We start from the raw sequence: 22,129 nt of genomic DNA on the forward strand, positions 1-22,129 counted from the left end.
CACGCGCACATGCACACACACGCACACACGCACACACACACACACACACGCACGCACACACACACACACACACACACACACACACACACACACACACACACACACACACACACACACACACACACACACACACACACACACACACACACACACACACACACACACACACACACACACACACACTCACTCACTCACTCACTCACTCACTCACTCACTCACACACACACACACACACACACACACAGAGTAAACCACAGCACCTGCAGTGAGCTCCAGCAGCAGCAGTGCAGTCATGTGGAGCCTGGCTGAGAGAGGTTTTTGTACGCCGCTTTATCACTGTGTGAACACATATTTATAGTTGATATAGTGTTCACTCTGACAGTAGTAAACTCCTGCATCCTCAGCCTGGACATTACTGATGGTCAGGGTGAAGTCACTGCCACCATTGGAGCCTCCACCAACAAAGCGACTGGGAGTTGATCCAGAGCGGGTGCTTATGCGATACATGAACAGTTTAGGAGCTTCTCCAGGTTTCTGGAGGTACCAGGAGAAATTATCACTCCAGTTGGGGCTGCTGGTCCTGCAGTTGAGTGTGATGGTTTGTCCCACAAGAGCAGCTTTCACTGCTGGAGTATGAGTCACAGTAATCTGGCCCCTGCATACTGAAATAAATGAAAAACACAGAACACCACTGATTTGTACAATGTATACAGTATAGTTGAATGCTTAAATAGTCTACTTTGCTCATTACATTACCTGTAATACAGAGCAGGAGAGTCCAGATGAATTTAATGTTGTTTGTCATTTTCTTCAGATAATGTCGTCTAGAGTTGAGTGCTCCAGTCCTCGTCTCCCTCTCATATAAAGATCTCAATCACACGTTTCTCAGTTTGCTAATGCAAATTATATACCTTCACCACCCATTCCTTCCCACCACAGATTCTCATCCACAGTGTGTGTTCTCCACACCCTGGTGGCCATTACAGGAAATGATGACTAGGCAAACACACTAACATCCATAGAGTTTTATGTTTGGACCGACTCTGACATCATTAAGAATAAAACTGAGAGGTTATCCTGTCCACAACTGAACTGGACCAAACCTTAGAACCAGTGATGTTTATCACAGGCCATGGTGAGTTTGGTGCTGGATGTTTCCTGGGGGAAACTCCAAACTGTTTAACATCCTGATGTGTCAGTAGGTTTCAGGACAGAGGATGCTTTGCCTACTGACATTGTAGTATTTTATTGAACTTAGTCAGAAAAGCATTACAAACTTGTATATGATAGCATAGAGGTTACGCATATAGGCCTACTGTAGGATTTACATTCAACCCAGTAATTGTTCAAATGTTGGGGGCCCATTGTTATAAACTAGACCAGTTAATTAAAACCTATCATTGCTGCATAGCCAGTCAAAATATCAGAAAAAAAGAATGTTCTGAACATGATAGAGACCATGGCATCACATTTTGATATTTGAGTGTGTGTCAGGAAGGCATGGAATTTTAATTAGAAAAAGAAAATAAATTCATTTTAATGGAAAATGATAAGGACCTCATCAATCCTAAAATCATCCATGAGCATCCGGAATATTAAATAATTTACTAAGCTGTTTCACTACTACTTGCTGCTGCATGTTCAACTGCCTGTAACGGCACAGTCTCACAGTCAGGCCCAGTGTAGCATGAAGAGGTTTTTGTACGGCGCCTCTATGCAGGGCCGGTTCTGGCTTATTTGGTGCCCTAGGCGAGTTTGATTTCTGGCGCCCCCCCCCAGAAATCTTTCTTATACCTCACAGAACACAAGACTAATATCCTTAGTAAGCTTAACTAAATAGCATCAAGAACAATAACCGTTTTTCATCAAATGGATTTGTGGTTCTTTTTGACAGGCGACCAACACATCAAATTGAGTCGCATGAAAGTAGCTTCACTGTGTGGTGTGTTGGATGTGATGGTGGTGGGACTGTCGTGCCGAAAAGTGAGTGCCTGCCAGAATACGAGTGCCCTCATTGAAACCAATGGAAACCAATGACCAATTTTTCAGACATTTGTTACCCATTTTTGCAGATAAATCCGACACAATTTAAGATGGAAAGCCTATCAATAAAGATTCCTTCTGGAAGTATAACAAAGAACTGGTTACAATTTCAGTATTATTTCCATAAAAGAATCGAAGAATTGTCATAACAAATGTTACAGTTTCATTCAAATAGCTCATATTAAGTGGAGGACGAGTAATGTTTCATAAGCATATTTTAGTTCATAAATTATGTAATTCATTCTGCAAAAATGTGTATAATTTTCTCTCAAAAAATGTCATTGGTTTCAATGAGGGCACTCGTGTTCTGGCAGGCACTCGCTTTTCGGCACGACACCCAACCCCAGATGAGAGGGAGGTTATCAATGTGTTTGAATTGTAACGTGAAATTGAAATGCCAGGAGAGTGATACAGTACATTTGCATGTAAAATGCATGTGTAGACAATAAGCCTACCAAGGAGGTCTGCATTGATCTACACTATCTAGGCTACAGCATCACAAAGCATGGCAGCATAACAATTTTAATAAGCTACACATTTGTGCTGTCTTCCAAACCAATTTCATTTCTGGACTGGAAATAGTGGTGCATTTGTGAGTAGGAGAATGAGAAGGGGGCTATCTATGTGTTTGGAGGGACAGGGTGAGAGAAAGGGAGAAGAGCTGTCACGCTATTGAATTTCATAATATACAAAATATAGTAAATAGCCTCACTTGTCTGCTGTGCATGGTTCTGTTACATGATTAATGTAGGCTATGTCATTCTGGTCTGGAAATTAATGTTTTTTTAAGCTTACAACAAGCAGGTAATTCATGTGGATGGAAGGAGATATGGCAGCTAAAATTGTTTTAAACATTGCACCAGTCTTACTTTACATTGCTTGTCAACCTAAGCAAGTATTATGATATCAGGTGGGTGTTAGTGAGTAGTGAGTAGGCTACTAACAGCTACTTTACTGGATTTCATTGCTTAGCATACTTGGCTAATGTTAGCATGCTAACTAGCGATTTCTCTGATCAAAAACAAAGCTCTTTTTCTCTCTAATTCCAAATAGTAACCTCATAACTATTGGGCTTTCCATAATCACAAACGGTTGCTGATTAAATCACATGGTTCCAAAACACCCTCTGAAACTCCTGCATCATGCAATGAGTGGTTTAATGAGAACATAATAATCTCCATCCAGCAGAGCAGCACTACTGTTTGCGCTTGTCCCCTCTGTCTCTCGAGTGAGTCTCCAAATTCAAAATAGACCGCACGCTGTCACTCGTCCCGCCCCCTTTCTCAGAACTGTCTGTTTATTGGTTCACAGACTTCCCAGAGACAGTTGGAAGAGATATTACTATTGGCTGAGGGGCGCTTTGCCGTGAGGAGCGCTTTCGCCATTCTTTGTTAATTGCGACTTCATAAAAAAACTTCATATCGCAAAATTACGCATAGGAGAGCGCCATTTCGGCGCCCCTTCTTCACATGGCGCTCTAGGCGACCGCCTAGCCGGCCTATATTAAAAACCGGCCCTGCCTCTATGAGTCTGTATCACTGTGGTGGACTTTCGGAGGCGGCAGCAGACTTGAAGTTGGAGGTGAGTTAACTGTTTACAATATTTTTTAACCACATTTAGATTTCAGGTTTCAATGTTTCAATGTTCATGTGACAATGGAGTGGGCTTTTATGCTGTGGTGAAATTATGTCATTGCGTGAGCTCATGTCATTTTATAAGTCTGTTCTAGGGTGATTAACAACTGGACTTGAATTTGTTGTGTTTCTCAGATTTGTTTGTGTTTTAGGGCATACAGTGACCTTTCTAGTTCGTGAAATCATGTCTTTCCTGGGGTTATTAAAATGTGAGGGTGATTTACTTCATAGGCTGTGCTGCTATGGGTTTTTGCACAGCTGTAGAGTGGATGTGGGAGGCAACTGAATGGTTATAGCTTTTTTATTTGTTGGTGTTTATTGTTTTGAGGGGGAGGGAGAAGTTTTCATTGACGATACAAGATTTATACTACAGCTAATTTACATTGCACTTTTGAGCACATCAGCACTATGAGCACTTAATGGGGGTAGTGAGATACTCTTAGCATGAGGTATTTCTTTTCAACTTTACACCTTGTTTTATGACATATGCATCATGAGTTGCATAATGGTTGGACACTTATATAGACCTCCTTGGTTGGACATAATGGTTAAATTTGGTTTTATTGCATGAGATATAGTTTATATGTAATTAATGCTCATCAACACTATTGATCTGGTATACTGGCTAAAAAAATATTCTTGTGCTTCGTTATTATTCTGGTTTTGATGTGTTTCATCTTGTCACCTTGTTATCTCGCTTTGTGCCCCTTGTCTTTATTCCGCAGGTGACACCACTCCCAAAGTGACAGTGCTGCCCCCCCTGGACACCAGCGGGAGTTCGGCCACGCTCATGTGCCTGGCTAACGGAGGCTTCCCGTCCGACTGGAGCCTGAGCTGGTCTGTAGCGGGGAGCAGCAGGAGCGGGGAGACCAGTCTCTGGGGCCCACAGAAGGACGGCCTGTACAGCTGGAGCAGCACCCTGACCCTCCCTCTCCAGGAGTGGACCCAGGACGTCCCAGTGACCTGCCAGGCAACACGGGGCTCCCAGACTGTCACCAAGATCCTGAAGAAATCAGAATGTTCCTAGGCTCTGCTTTAATGTCATTATGCCATTATTCTGATTTAGAGTGTGTCTGATAGGGACTCTTCCTCTCTTCCTCTCTCTATGTGTTTGCAGCACTGACTGTTTTTTTATAATCATCTCTTTGTTATTCTTTCATATCATTTGAGAATCTGAAGAGCTTAATGTTTGGAGTTTTCTGGCATTTTGAGTATTACTTAATAAAAAAAACGTTACTTTACACTTACTGTTTTCATTGTTTTTGTCTTTAAAATGGTGAAATATGTTCACGTTTCTTTCATCTTTGGTCGAAAGAAGTACCAAGAAGTAGCAGGTTTTTTTTTTTTTAATTCACATGACATTAAGACAATGCATAGACAATGTAAGATGTGTCATGTGCATTATGATAATTCTGCATGCTTGCTTCATAACATTAAGTTCTACTTCTATGATACATGATTCCATCCTACACACAAGTTGTCTATCATTCTCTAAAAAGTCATAATACTAATGCCGCCTTTTTGAAATCTTGTGGGAACTCTTGAACATCTGGCAGTAGTGCTGCTCTATTCTGGGACTAGCAGACCCACTCAAGCCTGGCAATGCAAATACTAGTTTCCCCCACAGAGTGCACTGTTTCCTGGGTTGCACCTACACCCACAAACTGAGACATATGTGCTCAGTCACACTGTTTTATTTTCCCACAGTTTAACTCGACACACACACGCACGCACGCACGCACGCACGCACGCACGCACGCACGCACGCACGCACGCACGCACGCACGCACACACACACACACACATTTCCCTTCCCAATGTTTAATGTGGTTTGGGGAAGACCATTCCCAATATTTTCCCAATATTCCCAATATCATATATTTTCCATACAAATTTGCTACTTGTGTATTTCCTCACATATTGCATGTTGCTGATTATGTCCTCTTCCCTGGCACCTCCATGCTTGTACAAGTGCAGGGCTCACACAAGTGGTGGCATGTTGTTCCTGATATCCTCCACCAGAGGGAGATACTTAGTCAGGACGAGACTGAACCAGGCCATGTGTCATGCAGGATGGACCAGACTGTACCAGACACCATGTGCCATCCCGGGAGTCTACCCCACAGACTGTCAGTGGCAAATGTTCACACATTAGCTCCTTGGAAGTGCAGGCTTACATTTTTTGGTAAGAGATGTAGGCCTGACCTTATTCTTGCAGTGGCGTCAAGTGTGACAGGCCTTAAGGCATTGAACACACTGACTCCTGATCAATCCTAGTGTGTGTGCATTATCCTATTAGAACAGTATATACTGTCCCCTAAAAAGTCTTCATTTGCTTTTTTAAAGGTAATGCTACTGCTAATTCTGCCCGAAGGCTTCATATATTTTGCAGTGATACAATTCTTTTTTAAAGACATCTTCCACAATAATGGAGTTAACTAGTCAACATTTCACAGCATAATGTGTAAATTAATTCAAAATTGGCCTACAGTATATCTCCACTCTACTTTCTCATGTTCCCCAAATCCAGAGAGTGGAGCTCTAACTAGTAACTCTGTATCCCCACTGTCCCCTGAGAGCCAATAGGAAGCTGGCTGACTTTATCTGTAGCAGAGAGAAGCCAACATGTCAGTGGAACAAAGAAATTGGGGGGACATTCTGTACCGCAGCTGCAAGGCGAGGGATATGGATGATATTTTATTTAGTTATGTTAAAGGCCACTACTTATCAGCCTGTGTTGGGGGTAAAGAGTAATCTGGCTCTCGTCAGATGGACATAGTGGGAGTTATCATAACAATAGATGTTTGGGGAGCTACACTAGTAGGGTTTGTGCTTTGACATGTATTCCTCTCTCTGTTGTTCCAGATGAGTCCATCCTCCACACTGCTGTCCTGGGATCAGCACTGCCCCCTTTGGCTCCTCTTGGTTGTGTCCACTCTACTCCACCTGCCCTCTCTCCTCTGCCGCTGTCCATGGTGCTGAAGCCCCTGTAGCTCCCAATGCTGCTTTCATCTTGGAGCATTCAGGCCGTCTGAGAACCATGCAGGTGCCTGTTCCCGCACCTAATAGCGATCCAGCCGCAGATCTTAGTGTTGGCGATTCGGAAAGTTGGTTCGTGATGCGAACCAAAAAATACTTGTTTTTTTCCGCGAACCGTGACGTCAACAGGTCCATCCGGGAAACACACAGTCATGTGCAGAAAATTTCAGAGCCCAGTGTGAACGCCGGTGGTTCACAGGTAAGCACTTTAGTGCTGAACGTAACTGGTGTGGGCACCGGTTCCGTTCTGGTCGGCCTGAAAACCACCTCTGTGGCCCTTAATCTGCTTTGTGAACACACGTGAACACATAGAGAAGGTGCTCAACTTGCCATCTGATTTCATCTCAATTTCATTTCAATTCCATCTATTGTGTCCTAAATTGGTTGACACATTCCTTAGTGTAGTATCTCTCTCTCTCTCACACACACACACACACACACACACACACACACACACACACACACACACACACACACACACACACACACACACACACACACACTACACACACACACACACACACACACACACACACACACACACACACACACACACACACACACCACAGCACCTATACCTACACCTACACCTACACCTACTACACCTAGGCCAGTTAATCTAACGTTTGACCTGGGACAAATTGCAATAGCAATCATTTCAAGTCTTTTTTAACCCCTAGGTAAAGGGGTTGGGCAAAATAATGGAAACACTTGTCATTTTAAAGTGGGAAGTTTCATGGCTCAAGACGACCAGTCTGTTGTCCAATCTTCATCAATTCCACATTACACCAGTAAGGTGAAGTGTGAAGATTCTTTTAGCAGGGTAAGAGTACAGTTTTGCTAAATTTTTTGCAATGCACACATTATTATGGGTGACATATCAGAGGTCAAAAAGGAGAAATTCTTGGTGTGCGTGTAACTGTTGCCTTTTTGACTGACAGCAAGTCTTTGTTATGTATCAAGAGCCACGGTATCCAAGGTAATGTCTGCATACCACCAAGAAGGATGAACCACATCCAACAGGATTAACTGTGGATGCAAGAGGACCAGTGGTGGATGACAGAGTTAGGCCTATGTTTAATGGTTCAAAGTGTGTTTTGCTTGCACAGTCTTTGGAGATTATCTATATTGTAAAGAAGAGTGGATGTCTGACTCCTCAATCAGTTGCATCTCCATTTTAATGTCTGCATCAATGTTGCAATCATACAGCCAAAATTACTGACTGCTAATTGTGTTTTTAATGTATATGAAGAACTATTATTTAAATTGCCTTGACTATATGTATTCTATTTTGCTCACAAATACACATATTCATGCACACACAGCGACTCTCCCTCTCTCACACACACACACACACACACACACACACACACACACACACACACGCACGCACGCACGCACGCACGCACGCACACACACACACACACACACACACACACACACACACACACACACACACACACACACACACACACACACACACACACACACACACACACACACACACACACCCCTCAGCACCAGCAGTGAGCTCCAGCAGCAGCAGTGCAGTCATGTGGAGTCTGACTGAGGGAGGTTTTTGTACAGCGCTTTATCACTGTGTGAACACCCTTTTACTGTTGATATAGTGGTAACTCTGACAGTAGTAAACTCCTGCATCCTCAGCCTGGACATCACTGATGGTCAGAGTGAAGTCACTGTAATCTCCACTGCCACTGAATCTGGATGGAGTCCCAGACTGGAGTTTTTTTTACATAATAGATGAGGAGTTTAGGAGCTGCTCCAGGGTTCTGTTGGTACCAGAATAACTCTGGTTCTGTCTTCCCTGCATCATGCACATCACTGCTGGTTTTACAGTTCAGAGTGACTGATCCTCCCTGTTGAACTGCTTTCACTGCAGGAGTCTGAGTCACAGTGACCTGTCCATATGACTCTGTAGAGAAGACAAAAACATCATCAACTTCTATCACGCAGAAACATTCCTCCTTTCTAGCTGAATATGAAATGATAATGTTTTACCTGTAAAGGAGGATATAAATATCCAGAAGACCATGAAGATGGGAGTCATGTTATGTGATGATTTCTCCTCAGTGATGACAAACACAGTCACTGTAGAGCTTCTTATAAGAACACACGAGGACATACATGTCACCAATGAGAGTCGTTATCCACTCATGCAAATCAGCATCTACATGTAAATATTTCCATAGAGCAGCATCCACTATGATGGCTGATTATTTTTTACTGATTAATGTAGTTCACAATAACTCTGACCGCTGGTATTAAAGCAACAATTGCAGTGTTATGGATGAATGCAAAGTACAGTATCCTTTATTTGATTTTCAACATATTTCAACATATGTTAATAGAAATTGAACTTTTACTCCCAAATCTTAAGACTCAGACACCTCTACTATTTTGCGATGCTATTGGGATATCTGCTGTATCAACATGTTGAAGACTCAAGATGTTTGAATGGCCATTGCATGGTGATGGATGTGGGCCTACAGTGTGTACTCTGAGAGAGTGTAAGGGAGAGAGTGTAAGGCAATAGAATCTAGACTCAAGACAAAGCTGTTCTCAGATGCTTTCCCCTAGCTTAAATTACATATCATTCTTTTTATTATTATTATTATTTTTATTTTTATGTTTATTTAATTTGTTTTATTTTATTTTATTATTATTTTTACCTTGTGTTTTACCTTAATGTTTTAAATGTTTTTTGACTCTAATTCATTTCCTTCTTTCTTCCCTGTTTCCTTTCATTTACATTTGTTAACTTTGTGAAGCACATTGAGTTGCACCTGTGTATGAAATGCGCTATATAAATAAACTTGCCTTGCCTTGCCTTGCCTAAGGGGATGGAAGCTGCTTATGGAAGGGGACCCAGTGTCTTGAGGGTCTTATGGGAAGTGTCTTGTGTAACATGATGTCCAATGGACCATGTGAGGTGCAGCAGTGCTGGAGAATTTGAAATATAATGGGACCCAAAGCCCATCAATACCATTACAAGTTATCATTTCAACAGTAATGTTATCCAATAATTCAGAGAAGCCAATTGGAAGTACAGAGGACAAACTCAGGCGCACGAGTGCAGAGTCAAGCCCATGTCTATTACAGGAACACATAATTGGAATATGGGAACTACAGTACCTCAAATGTGGCTGGAATATTCATCCTGAGTATTTCAATAGAAATATTATTTTTAATGATTATTATTAATGAAATGTTATTAATATATACATGCATTGATGTATTTAAATACTCATATGTGTTAAGATTCACCATTGGTAATACAGTGTATGCATTGGTTAGAAATGCTGTATCATAAATGTCTTGAATAAACACACACACACACACACACACACACACACACACACACACACACACACACACACACACACACACACACACACACACACACACCACACACACACAGAGAGAGAGAGAGAGAGAGAGAGAGAGAGAGAGAGAGAGAGAGAGAGAGAGAGAGAGAGAGAGAGAGAGAGAGAGAGAGAGAGAGAGAGAGAGTAAACCGCGGCACCTGCAGTGAGCTCCAGCAGCAGCAGTGCAGTCATGTGGAGCCTGACTGAGGGAGGTTTTTGTACGGCACTTTATCATTGTGTGAACACCCATTTACTGTTGGAATAGTGGAGACTCTGACAGTAGTCAACTCCTACACTGCCTCCTACGCCAACACTGTTGTTGTCCCAGACTGTCCCACACACACACACAGGTCCGTCGATAGCTTTGGTTGGGCCCGGGACAAAGTCATCTGAAAGGGCCCCAGTCCCACTGCATAGAATGTAATGAGGATCCAAGTCTGGGGCCCCTCTCTCCCTGGGCCCAGGAAAAGTGATTCCTTTTGACCCCCCTTGTCAGCTTCCCTGCACACCCACATACACACACACATGTGCACACGCCGCCCACTTATGCGCCCACACACACATGCCCGACCCCCCAACCCCACCCCCACCCCCACACACACACGCACACGCACACATACCACACCAGCTGTAGTTAGCAGTGCAGTCATGTGGAGCCTGACTAAGGGAGGTTTTTGTACGGCGCTTTATCACTGTGTGAACACATGTTTACTGTTGGAAAAGTGGCCACTCTGACAGTAGTAAACTCCTGCATCCTCAGCCTGGACATCACTGATGGTCAGAGTGAAGTCACTACCCCAATTGGATCCTCCACCAACAAAGCGACTGGGAGTTGATCCAGAGCGGGTGCTTATGATATACATTAACAGTTTAGGAGCTTCTCTGGGTTTCTGAAGGTACCAGGAGAAAACATTACCATGTATGGGGCTGCTGGTCCTGCAGTTGAGTGTGATGGTTTGTCCCACAAGAGCAGCTTTCACTGCTGGAGTCTGAGTCACAGTATACTGGCCTCTGCATACTGAAATAAATGAAAAACACAGAACACCACTAATTTGTACAATGTATACAGTATAGTTGAATGCTTAAATAGTCTACTTTGCTCATTACATTACCTGTAATATAGAACAGGAGAGTCCAGATGAATGTGATGTTGTTTGTCATTTTCTTCAGATAATGTCCTCTAGAGTTGAGTGCTCCAGTCCTCGTCTCCCTCTCATATAAAGATCTCAATCACACGCTTCTTAGTTTAGTTATGCAAACTATCCCGTTCCTTCACCACCCCTTCCCACCAAAGTGTCTCATCCACAGAGTACGTTACAATATGCGACCTTGCCTCCTCTACTTGTGCTTGTCTCCTCGTACCAGGAAGTAATATGTCATGATGACATCACTGACAACAGCATTATATTTCAAAAAAAAGCTCAGTTGTAGAGTCTCATTTGCAATTGGGATGGTGAATGAAAAACAGTCCCTCAAAAGTTGTTGGGGCTAGGCTGACAGCTGGGAAACTTTAACGTTTTCTCCACGGAGGAGGGGCCAGGAGGCGGGACGAGGAGACAAGCACAAGTGGAGGAGGCAAGGTCGCATATTGTAACGCACTCACAGTGGGTGTTCTCCATCCCCTGGTGGCCATGAGAGGAAATGATGACAAAGCCAACACACTTTCATGCATGGGTCCTGGGGGGAACTCCACACAGTTAAACATTCTGTGTCAGTAAAGTTTGAGGAGAGAGGATACGTTGCCTAATCTACTGACAGTTTACAGTATGCATCATCAACCATGTGCCAATGTATTATTGAACTTAGTCAGAAAAAACACGCTTTTATATGATAGCATACAGTAGTAGAGGGTAGTAATATAATCATAGGCCTGTAGGCCTACTTACATTGGACTCAGTGGTTATTAAAATCACATAAGCTAGACTAGTAGTTAAAGCCAGTCATTGCTGCATAGCCAGTCAAAAAGTCAGAAAAACGATGCTGTCTAAAACTGACCACTAGGGACCATGGCCTCACCTTTTACTATTTGAATGTAATGTTAATTAGAAATAAAACAATTATTTCCTTTCAATGGCAAATTATGAGAATGTCAACCCCAAAATCCTCCATGAACTCCAAAAGGTGAGTTGGTAAGTTACACAGTCACAGTGAAACAGTCAGGCCCAGTGTACCGTGAAGAGGTTTTTGTACGGCGCCTCTATGAGTCTGTATCACTGTGGTACACGTTTGGAGGAGGCAGCAGGCTTGACGTGGGAAGTAAGTAAACCATTTTAATCATTTTAACCAGTATGCAATTTCAGTTTCAAACTATTTACCTAGTTAATGGTCTGTTTTATTGATCAGATATTGGACTTAAGTTTGTTGTGTTTCTCAGATGTGTTTGTCCTTTAATGGCACAGTGGCCTGTGTGCTTTAACTGTTGGAGTTAGTGAACTTGTGTCTTTTCTTGAGTTCCTCAAATGTGAGTGTATTTTACTGTGTAGCCCATTGTGAAGGGCTTTGGTATGGGTGCAAATTGTATATATGAACCGTGGTGCACATTTGGCAGCACACATGATGTGGGAAGCAGCTGAATTATTCCATCTGGTAACACTTTCTATGAAACCCATATCTATAGCGCATTATGAGTGCATTTATAATAACTTATAATGCGCATCATAATCATAGTGCGTTATGACTACACTCATAACTCTTCATGATGGAGCATATCAACAGTCACGAATAACAAAAAATCTAGCTTATAATGCATTATAAATCTTAGGGTGTTTTGAATGCTCGTGACTGGTTAAAAACTACAGGCAGTGAACAGGCTTATAATACATTATAACTGTCATGATGCACTATGACTAATTATGATGCGCATTATAAATTGTTATAAATGCGCTCATAATGCGCTATAGATATGGGCTTCATAGAAAGTGTTACCTTCCATCTTTTATTGATTGGAGTGTGTGACTCTATAAATGATTTAAAATCTACTTATACTATGGATAAATTACCTTGCACTTGTGAGTACAGCACTATGAACACTTCATATGGGTAGTGGGATGGGATACTCTTCACATGGGTAGTAAAGCTTGGAGCAGAGGGAAGTTTTTTTTTGTGGTTCGACATTTATGCATGCATCATAAGTTGTTTTTAAAATGTGCATACCCATGGCAAAATCTTATTTTATTGTGTTATCAGTAGTTTGTGCTTAATTTATGCAGGTTGTGTCTTCTCAAAAGTATTTAAGAACAGATTGCACACTGAAATGAATGTGCATTTAGACGAAAATCTGAGTAGAAATCGAATTCTGTAAATCGAGACTAAAGCCTGAAACCTGAAACCTAAAACTCTGTGTTCTCTGAAACATTCTACATACTATGTATAACTAAATATCTTTTCCCCAATTAAAAAGGAAATGTACAATGCTACAGTGATTCAAATTCGAATTCGAATTCTTTATTAAAGGATATCCCCTTGAGATGAACATCTCATAGTCATTTTCGAGTTTCGAGTGAGTTATATTAAAGTGTTACATTACATTGATCTGTTATATTACCCTTGTGCCTCTGACTGATTTTGATGTTTTATCTCATACCCTCATTTCTCTCATTTTGTCCTTCTTGTCTTTATTCTCCAGGTGACACCACTCCCAAACTGACAGTGCTGCTCCCCCTGGACAACAGCGGGAGTTCGGCTACGCTCATGTGCCTGGCTAATGGAGGCTTCCCGTCCGACTGGAGGCTGAGCTGGTCTGTAGCGGGGAGCAGCAGGAGCGGGGAGACCAGTCTCTGGGGCCCACAGAAGGACGGCCTGTACAGCTGGAGCAGCACCCTGACCCTCCCTCTCCAGGAGTGGACCCAGGACGTCCCAGTGACCTGCCAGGCAACACGGGGCTCCCAGACTGTCACCAAGATCCTGAAGAAATCAGACTGCTCCTAGGCTCTGCTTTAATGTCTGCCATCATTCTGAATTAGTGTGTGTCTGAAAGGGACTCTTCCTCTCTTCCTCCCTCTGTGCATATGCAGCACTGGGGGACTTTTTCTTTAATCATCCATTTTTTATTCTGTCATATAATTTGAGAATCTGAAGTTCTTGTTGCTTTGATGCCCTCTGGAAGTTGACCATTTCTTAATAAAGAAAGTCAATCAGATCGTAGACTTGATGTTGTCATTCTTTTTGTCTTTAAAAATGGTTAAATGATCAAAAGGAGGACCTGGGCCTGCAGTAACTAATACAGTATGTTGGTTTAATTTCTGAACTTTACTGGCTCTCAAGAATGAAAGTACATAAAAACAGACATTCAAAAAACTGTTCTTTTCCCTCCACAATCTCATTCATATATGTACGTGTAAATGACAATGCATTAAAAAAATCAACTACATATTTCCATCCTACACACAAGTTATCTATCATTCTCCAAAAAAGTCATGATACTAATGCCGCCTTTTTCTAATCTCGTGGGAACTCTTGAACATCTGGCTGTAGTGCTGCTCTATTCTGGGACTAGCAGACCCACTCAAGCCTGGCAATGCAAATACTAGTTTCCCCCACAGAGTGCACTGTTTCCTAGGTTACACCTACAGTCACAAACTGCCCTGACACATCTGTGCTTAGTCACTCTTTCACTTTCCCATAGAGTACCTCACATACATGCAGGCATGTGCAAACACACACACACACACACACACACACACACACACACACACACACACACACACACACACACACACACACACACACACACACACACACACACACACACACACACCACACACACACACACACACACACACACACACACACACAGAGAGACACACACACACACACACACACACACACACACACACACACACACACACACACACACACACACACACACACACACATGTCCATGTGTGTGGTAATTGTGGTAATGTGTTAGGACGTGTACATGCACAACGGTCTTTATGCTATAGTATTCAAAAATATTCCACATGTACATTTGTATAAGCAGTGTGAAACACGGAGTATGTTCTTAATTTGAAACGTGTCCACACGCCTACCTTTGGGAACACACACACACACACACACACACACACACACACACACACACACACACACACACACACACACACACACACACACACACACACACACACACACACACACACACACACACAGGGAGAGAGAGAGAGAGAGAGAGAGAGAGAGAGAGAGAGAGAGAGAGAGAGAGAGAGAGAGAGAGAGAGAGAGAGAGAGAGAGAGAGAGAGAGAGAGATACACACTCAAGCACAGTGCACTATCCAAAAGCTCCCTCTACTGTAATTAAATGTTATTATCAGCCCTTTCCAGTTCATTAGTTAAAGTTTAATATATTTTTTAGGAATGATTATTCCCATATTCTGCCATAACTTTGTTACATGTGTGTACTCTGTATTTTCTACAGGTATTGCATGTTGCTGATTATGCCCTCTACCATCTCAGTGCTAGTGCAAGAGCAGAGCCCACACAAGGTGGCATGTTACTCCTGATATCCTCCACTAGGGGGAGATACTTGAACAGGGTCAGGACCAGACTGTACCAGGCACCACGTGTCATGCAGGGTTGCTCCTTGGAAGTGTAGGCTTAGATTTGTGGTAAGAGATCTAGGCCTGACCTTATTCTTGCAGTGGCGTCATCAAGTGTGCCAGGCCTTAAGGCATTAATACACTCCTCTGAGGCGTGTTCGCCTCATATGATCAATCCTAGTGTGTGTGTGCATTATCCTATTAGTACAGTAGGCCTTTATTATCCCCTAAAATGTCTTCATTTGCTTTTTTAAAGGTAATGCTACTGCTAATTCTGCCCAACACTTCATATCTTATGCAGTGATACAATTCTTTTTTTAAGACATCTTCCACAATTTTTTAAGATGTCTTCCACAATAACTAGTCAACATTTCACAGCATAATGTGAATATTAATTCAAAATTGGCCCACAGTATATCTCCACTCTACTTTCTCATGTTCCCCAAATCCAGAGAGTGGAGCTCTAACTAGTAACTCTGTATCCCCACTGTCCCCTGAGAGCCAATAGGAAGCTGCCTGACTTTATCTGTACATGTAGCAGAGAGAAGCCAACATGGCAGTGGAACATGTAGCAGAGAGAAGCCAACATGTCAGTGTAGCAAAGTAATTGGGGGGACATTCTGTACCGCAGCTGCAAGGCGAGGGATATGGATGATATTTTATTTAGTTATGTTAAAGGCCACTGCTTATCAGACTGTGTTGGGGGTAAAGAGTTATCTGACTCTCGTCAGATGGACATAGTGGGGGTTATCATAACAATAGATGTTTGTAGGGTTAGTAGGCTTTGTGCTTCCACATGTATTCCTCTCTCTGTTGCTCCAGATGAGTCCATCCTCCACACTGCTGTTCTGGGATCAGCACTGCCCCCTTTGGCTCCTCTTGGTTGTGTCCACTCTACTCCACCTGACCTCTCTCTTCTGCTGCTGTCCATGGTGCTGAAGCCCCTGCAGCTCCCTCGTGCTGCTATACTACTGTGATTGGGAATATCACATGAAATGCATGAATAAATGTTATGTATCCACTCATGCCCTAATAGTGTGTTTTATTTAGTTTACACATCAACATGAGACATTGGTACTTGTACTGAATATACAGTTAGGGCCAGAAATATTTGGACAGCGACACAATTATCACCCTTTTCCACCCTATACCCCACCACAATGAATTCAAAATAAAACAAACAAACTGTGCATTAATTGTAGACTCTCAGCGTTAATGTTAGAGTGTTAAAATCCAAATTGCATTAACATAATTGAAATAGCAACAGTTTTTGTATGTGTTGCCCACTTTTCAAGGGATCAAAAGTAATTGGACAGTAGGCTACTCAGCTACTCTCCAGTCAGGTGTATGCTATTCCTTTACTACATCAAACCCAACCAAACCAAATCAAATCAAACCCATTTGAGAGATGAAGAAACATTAAATGTGATTAATTTAAGAGTTCAGAATGTTGGGGGGAAAAACAATAACAGAGAAACACCAAATTACCTGGCAAACATGGAAAACAAATATTGTGGATGACAGAAAACATTCGGTATTTGGTGAACAAAAACCCATATCCCAATAGTTGGCCAGATGTAAAATAGTGCCGTGGAGGAAGGTGGATACATGTCTAAGGCAGCAATCAATACAAAGATCAAGAACATTCAGGAACACCTCACCATGGGAAATACAGAGGATTCACTAAAAGATGTAAGCAAATGTTTGCTTCAGAAATAGTAATACCAGATTCGGCTTTGCAAAACAACGTCTAAAAAGACTTTATAGGTCTTGAAATACATCCTATGGACAGAGAGGGGGCCAAAATCATCTTGTACAAGACTAATGGGAAGAAAGGAGTATAGAGAAGGGAAGGAGCTGCTCATGATTCAAAGCGTACCACCCAATCAGTGATTCATTGTGGTAGTGTCATGGTGTAGCCATGCATATCTGTCAATATGATGTTCCCCTTGTATTTATTGATGATAATGACTGTTGACAAAAGCCACAGGATGAATTCTGAAGATTTTCAGGCTATATTATCATATCATATTAAACATATGGTTCTGAACTCATTTGACAATGTTTCACAGTGCAGATGGAAAATGACCCAAACCATCATGTGAGAGCCACCAAGTAAAAGTATTTTCAACCAAATATCAAAATGTGAAATTTTGATGCATAAATACTAAACTGTCCAATTACTTTTGGTCCCTTAAAAATTGGGAGGTACTAATAGAAATTGTCATAAGTCCTTCACAGTTCACCCAATTTGGACGCAAACATCCTCATATTAAAGCTGAAAGTCTGCAGTTATTGTACATTTTGTTTGTTTCAGTTCAAATACATTGGGATGGTGTACAGCACCAAAACGATGAAAATTGTGCAGATGTCCAAATATTTATGGCCCTAACTATTCTAAGTATTCTAACTATTGTTATTACTGCACCATGTCATATATATGCAGGACTATATGCTGCTTTTAAACACATGTGAACCACTTAACATCACACACACACACACACACACACACACACACACACACACACACACACACACACACACACACACACACACACACACACACACACACACACACACACACACCACACACCACACACACACACACACACACACACACACACACACACACACACACACACACACACACACACACACACACACACACACACACACACACACACACACACACACACACACACAAAGAGAGATAGAGTCGTACCCCACAGCACCTGCTGTGAGCTCCAGCATCCTCAGCCTGAACATTAGTGATGGTCTGAGTGAAGTCACTGCCACTGAATCTGGATGGAGTTCCAGACTTGCAGCCATCACAGAAGAAGAGTTTAGGAGCTGCTCTAGGTTTCTGTTGGCAACCGGCTAATATTAAACAGAGAGAAGGGAGGGAGAGGGAGAGAGAGAGAGAGAGAGAGAGAGAGAGAGAGAGAGAGAGAGAGAGAGAGAGAGAGAGACAGACAGACAGACAGACAGACAGACAGACAGACAGACAGACACACACAACTCTCAGCACCTGCGTTGAGCTCATGTAGCAGCAGTGCAGTCATGTGGAGCCTGACTGAGGGAGGTTTTTGTACGGCGCTTTATCACTGTGTGAACACATTCTTGCTGTTGGGATAGTGGCGACTCTGGCAGTAGTAAACTCCTGAATCCTCAGCCTGGACATCACTGATGGTCAGAGAGAAGTCACTGCCACCAACGGCTCCTCCACCACCAAAGCGACTGGGAGTTGATCCATAACGGTAGCTTATGTCATACATTAACAGTTTAGGAGCTTCACCAGGTTTCTGGAGGTACCAGGAGAAAAGATTACTATAGTTGGGGCTGCTGGTCCTGCAGTTGAGATTGATGGTTTGTCCCACAAGAGCAGCTTTCACTGCTGGAGTCTGAGTCACAGTATACTGTCCTCGGCATACTGAAATAAATGGGAAAAAATACAGAACACCACTGATTTGTACAATGTATATAGTGTAGTTCAATGCTAAAATATTCAACTTTCTCACAAACATTACCCGTAATATAGAGCAGGAGAGTCCAGATGAATTTATAATGTTGTTGGTCATTTTCTTCAGATAGCCTAATGTCCTCTAGAGTTGAGTGCTCCAGTCCTCGTCTCCCTCTCATATAAAGATCTCAATCACATGTTTCTCAGTTTAGTTATGCAAATTATCTACATTTTCTTCACCACCCATTCCCACCAAAGTGTCTCATCATTAGCTTTGACACCAATAATAGCAAAACTGAGAAGTTATCCAGTCCACAACAAAATTGGACCAACCATTAGAACCAGTGATCAGTAGATCAGTAGATCATGTTTATCAAAGCAGGACATGGTGAACATGTGATCAGTAAATCAGATGGTGAGTTAGTGCTAGATGGTTCCTGGGGGCAACTCCACACAGTTAAACCTTCTGTGTCAGTAATGTTTGAGGAGAGAGGATACGCTGCCTAATCTACTGACAGTTACAGTATGCATCATCAACCACATTACAAGGTATTATGGAACTTAGTCAGAAAAAATGCCATGCTTTTGTATGATAGCATAGTAGAGGTTAATCATAGGCCTACTTACATTGGACTCAGTAATTATTCAAATCACATAAGCTAAACCAGTGAGTTAAAGCCTGCTATTGCCTCATAGCCAGTCAAAATGTAAGAAAACCAATGTTGTGTAAACCCCCATAGAGACCATGACCTCACATTTTACTATTTGAATGTAATGTTAATTAGAAATAAAACAATGATTTCCTTTCAATGGCAAATGATGAGAATGCCAACCCTGAAATCATCCATGAACATCATGAAACTTGAGATGAGTTGGTAAGCTACACAGTCACAGTCTCACAGTCAAGCCCAGTGTAGCATGAAGAGGTTTTTGTACGGCGCCTCTTTGAGTCTGTATCACTGTGGTACACGTTTGGAGGTGGCAGCAGACTTGACGTTGGAAGTAAGTAAACCCTTTTAATCATTTTAAACAGGATTCAATTTCAGTTTCAAACTATTTATTATATAGCCTAGTTTAGGGTCTGTTTTAGATTGATCAAAATTTGGACTTAAGTTTGTTGTGTTTCTTAGATGTGTTTGTCCTTTTAAAGGTATACAGTGACTTGAAAAAGTGAAAATTTTGTTTTTGTGAGGGTATTTTACTGTGTAGCCCACTGTGAAGGGGTTTGGTATGGGTGCAAATTGTATATATGGACTCTAGTGCACATTTGGCAGTAAACAGCTGGAAAGCAGCTGAATCATTTTTTATTATTATTGTTTGGAGTGTGTGATTAAAAATCTACATATACTATGGATAAATTACTTTGCACTTCTGCACGTACAGCAGAATGAACACTTTATAGAGATTGTTGGATGGGATACTCTTCACATGGGGCAGTAAAACTTGGAACAGAGTGAAGTTTTCCGACACTACACTTTGTGGTGTGACATTTATCCATCATAGGTTGTTTGTGGTAGCTGTAGTTTATGTTTAATTAATGTCAATGTTAATAATAATAATAATAATAACAACAATAATAATAATAATAATAATAATAATAATAATAATAATAATAATAATAATAATAATAATAAATTTTATTTTGAGCGCCTTTCAAAATACCCAAGGACACTTTACAATCAAAACAAATACATAACAGTAAGGAAAGTATAACAAAGCTTCAGGGAATTAAGATGCAAAAATAAAATAGAAATAAAAGTACAATAAAAATAAATGTTTTAAAATAAGAAAAAGAAGTAGAATGCGTTTAAAAATAAAATAAAAATGTGGGAAAAAATAAATGAATAAAATCAAAATTAAACTAATAATTAAAATAAAGTGGAAGTGCCTGTCAGTGAGGTTGAAAAGCAGAAGTGAAAAGGTGTGTCTTCAGCTTAGATTTGAAAGTAGACAGTGTAGAACACTGACAAATGTTGTTGTGTGTCTTCTCAAAATTATTTAAGAACAGATTGCACACTGATTTTTTTTTTTTTTTAAATGAATATCTGAGTAGACATTGAATTCTGTAATTCAAGACTAAAGCCTGAAACCTGCAACCTAAAACTATGTGTCAGTCTGAAATATTCTACATACTGTATATTAGTGGTGTCAACAATAATCGATTCGGCGATGCAATGCAATGCGGGGAATGGCCAATTCAATTCAATCCGGCAAGTTCCAGAATCGATGCAGCAATTTTTTTACGTTTCAATTACTTCCGTTGATATTTCGGGAGCAAATGAATGTTAAATTAAATAAAAGCACTTCAAAGCATTGAAAGCCAATAAATTGTTTCTCAGTATCTGAGTATTGCCTCATCATGACTGATGAAACATTTGCTTTGCTTTCAGTAGAAATGTAATACAATGCAATGCATCGTAGAATTGAATCGAATCGAATTGAATTGAATCGCTACCATCGAATCGTAATCGAATTGAATCGTGAGGGCAGTGCCAATGCACACCACTACTGTATATTACTAAAGACGTTTTCACAGATTAAAAAGGCAACCAATGTGCAATGCTACAGTGATTCAAATTCAAATTCTTTATTAGAGGATAGCCCCTTGAGATGAACATCTCATTTTCAAGAAGGTCCTGTGAGTTATATTACAGTGTTACATTGCATTGATCTGTTATATTACCCATTTTGATGTTTTATACCCTCATTTCTCTCATTTTGTGCCTCTTGTCTTTATTCCCCAGGTGACACCACTCCCAAACTGACAGTGCTGCCCCCCCTGGACAACAGCGGGAGTTCGGCTACGCTCATGTGCCTGGCTAACGGAGGCTTCCTGTCCGATTGGAAGCTGAGCTGGTCTGTAGCGGGGAGCAGCAGGAGCGGGGAGACCAGTCTCTGGGCGCCACAGAAGGACGGCCTGTACAGCTGGAGCAGCACCCTGACCCTCCCTCTCCAGGAGTGGACCCAGGACGTCCCAGTGACCTGCCAGGCAACACGGGGCTCCCAGACTGTCACCAAGATCCTGAAGAAATC

General features: G+C 41.7%; 3 gene segments (V, D, J or C); 2 read left to right on the plus strand and 1 right to left on the minus strand.

Annotated features, from left to right (window-relative positions):
- Positions 1-333: 333 nt before the first annotated feature.
- Positions 334-924, minus strand: LOC134464815 (Ig kappa chain V region 3381-like). The segment is given in 2 exon segments: positions 334-662; positions 912-924. Coding segments are annotated over 2 exon segments (342 nt in total).
- A 150-nt stretch (positions 925-1,074) lies between these two features.
- Positions 1,075-22,129, plus strand: part of LOC134463761 (Ig lambda chain C region-like) — a 56,077-nt gene continuing 35,022 nt past the window's right edge. The window contains 1 exon segment of the C gene segment in view: positions 1,075-1,135. Coding sequence covers positions 1,117-1,135 — 19 coding nt within the window.
- On the plus strand, positions 11,734-14,194 carry LOC134464749 (Ig lambda chain C region-like). The segment is given in 3 exon segments: positions 11,734-11,812; positions 12,224-12,358; positions 13,728-14,194. Coding segments are annotated over 3 exon segments (516 nt in total).

The sequence above is a fragment of the Engraulis encrasicolus genome, chromosome 15 (genome assembly GCF_034702125.1).
Source record: "Engraulis encrasicolus isolate BLACKSEA-1 chromosome 15, IST_EnEncr_1.0, whole genome shotgun sequence".
Taxonomy (NCBI): Eukaryota; Metazoa; Chordata; class Actinopteri; order Clupeiformes; family Engraulidae; genus Engraulis; species Engraulis encrasicolus.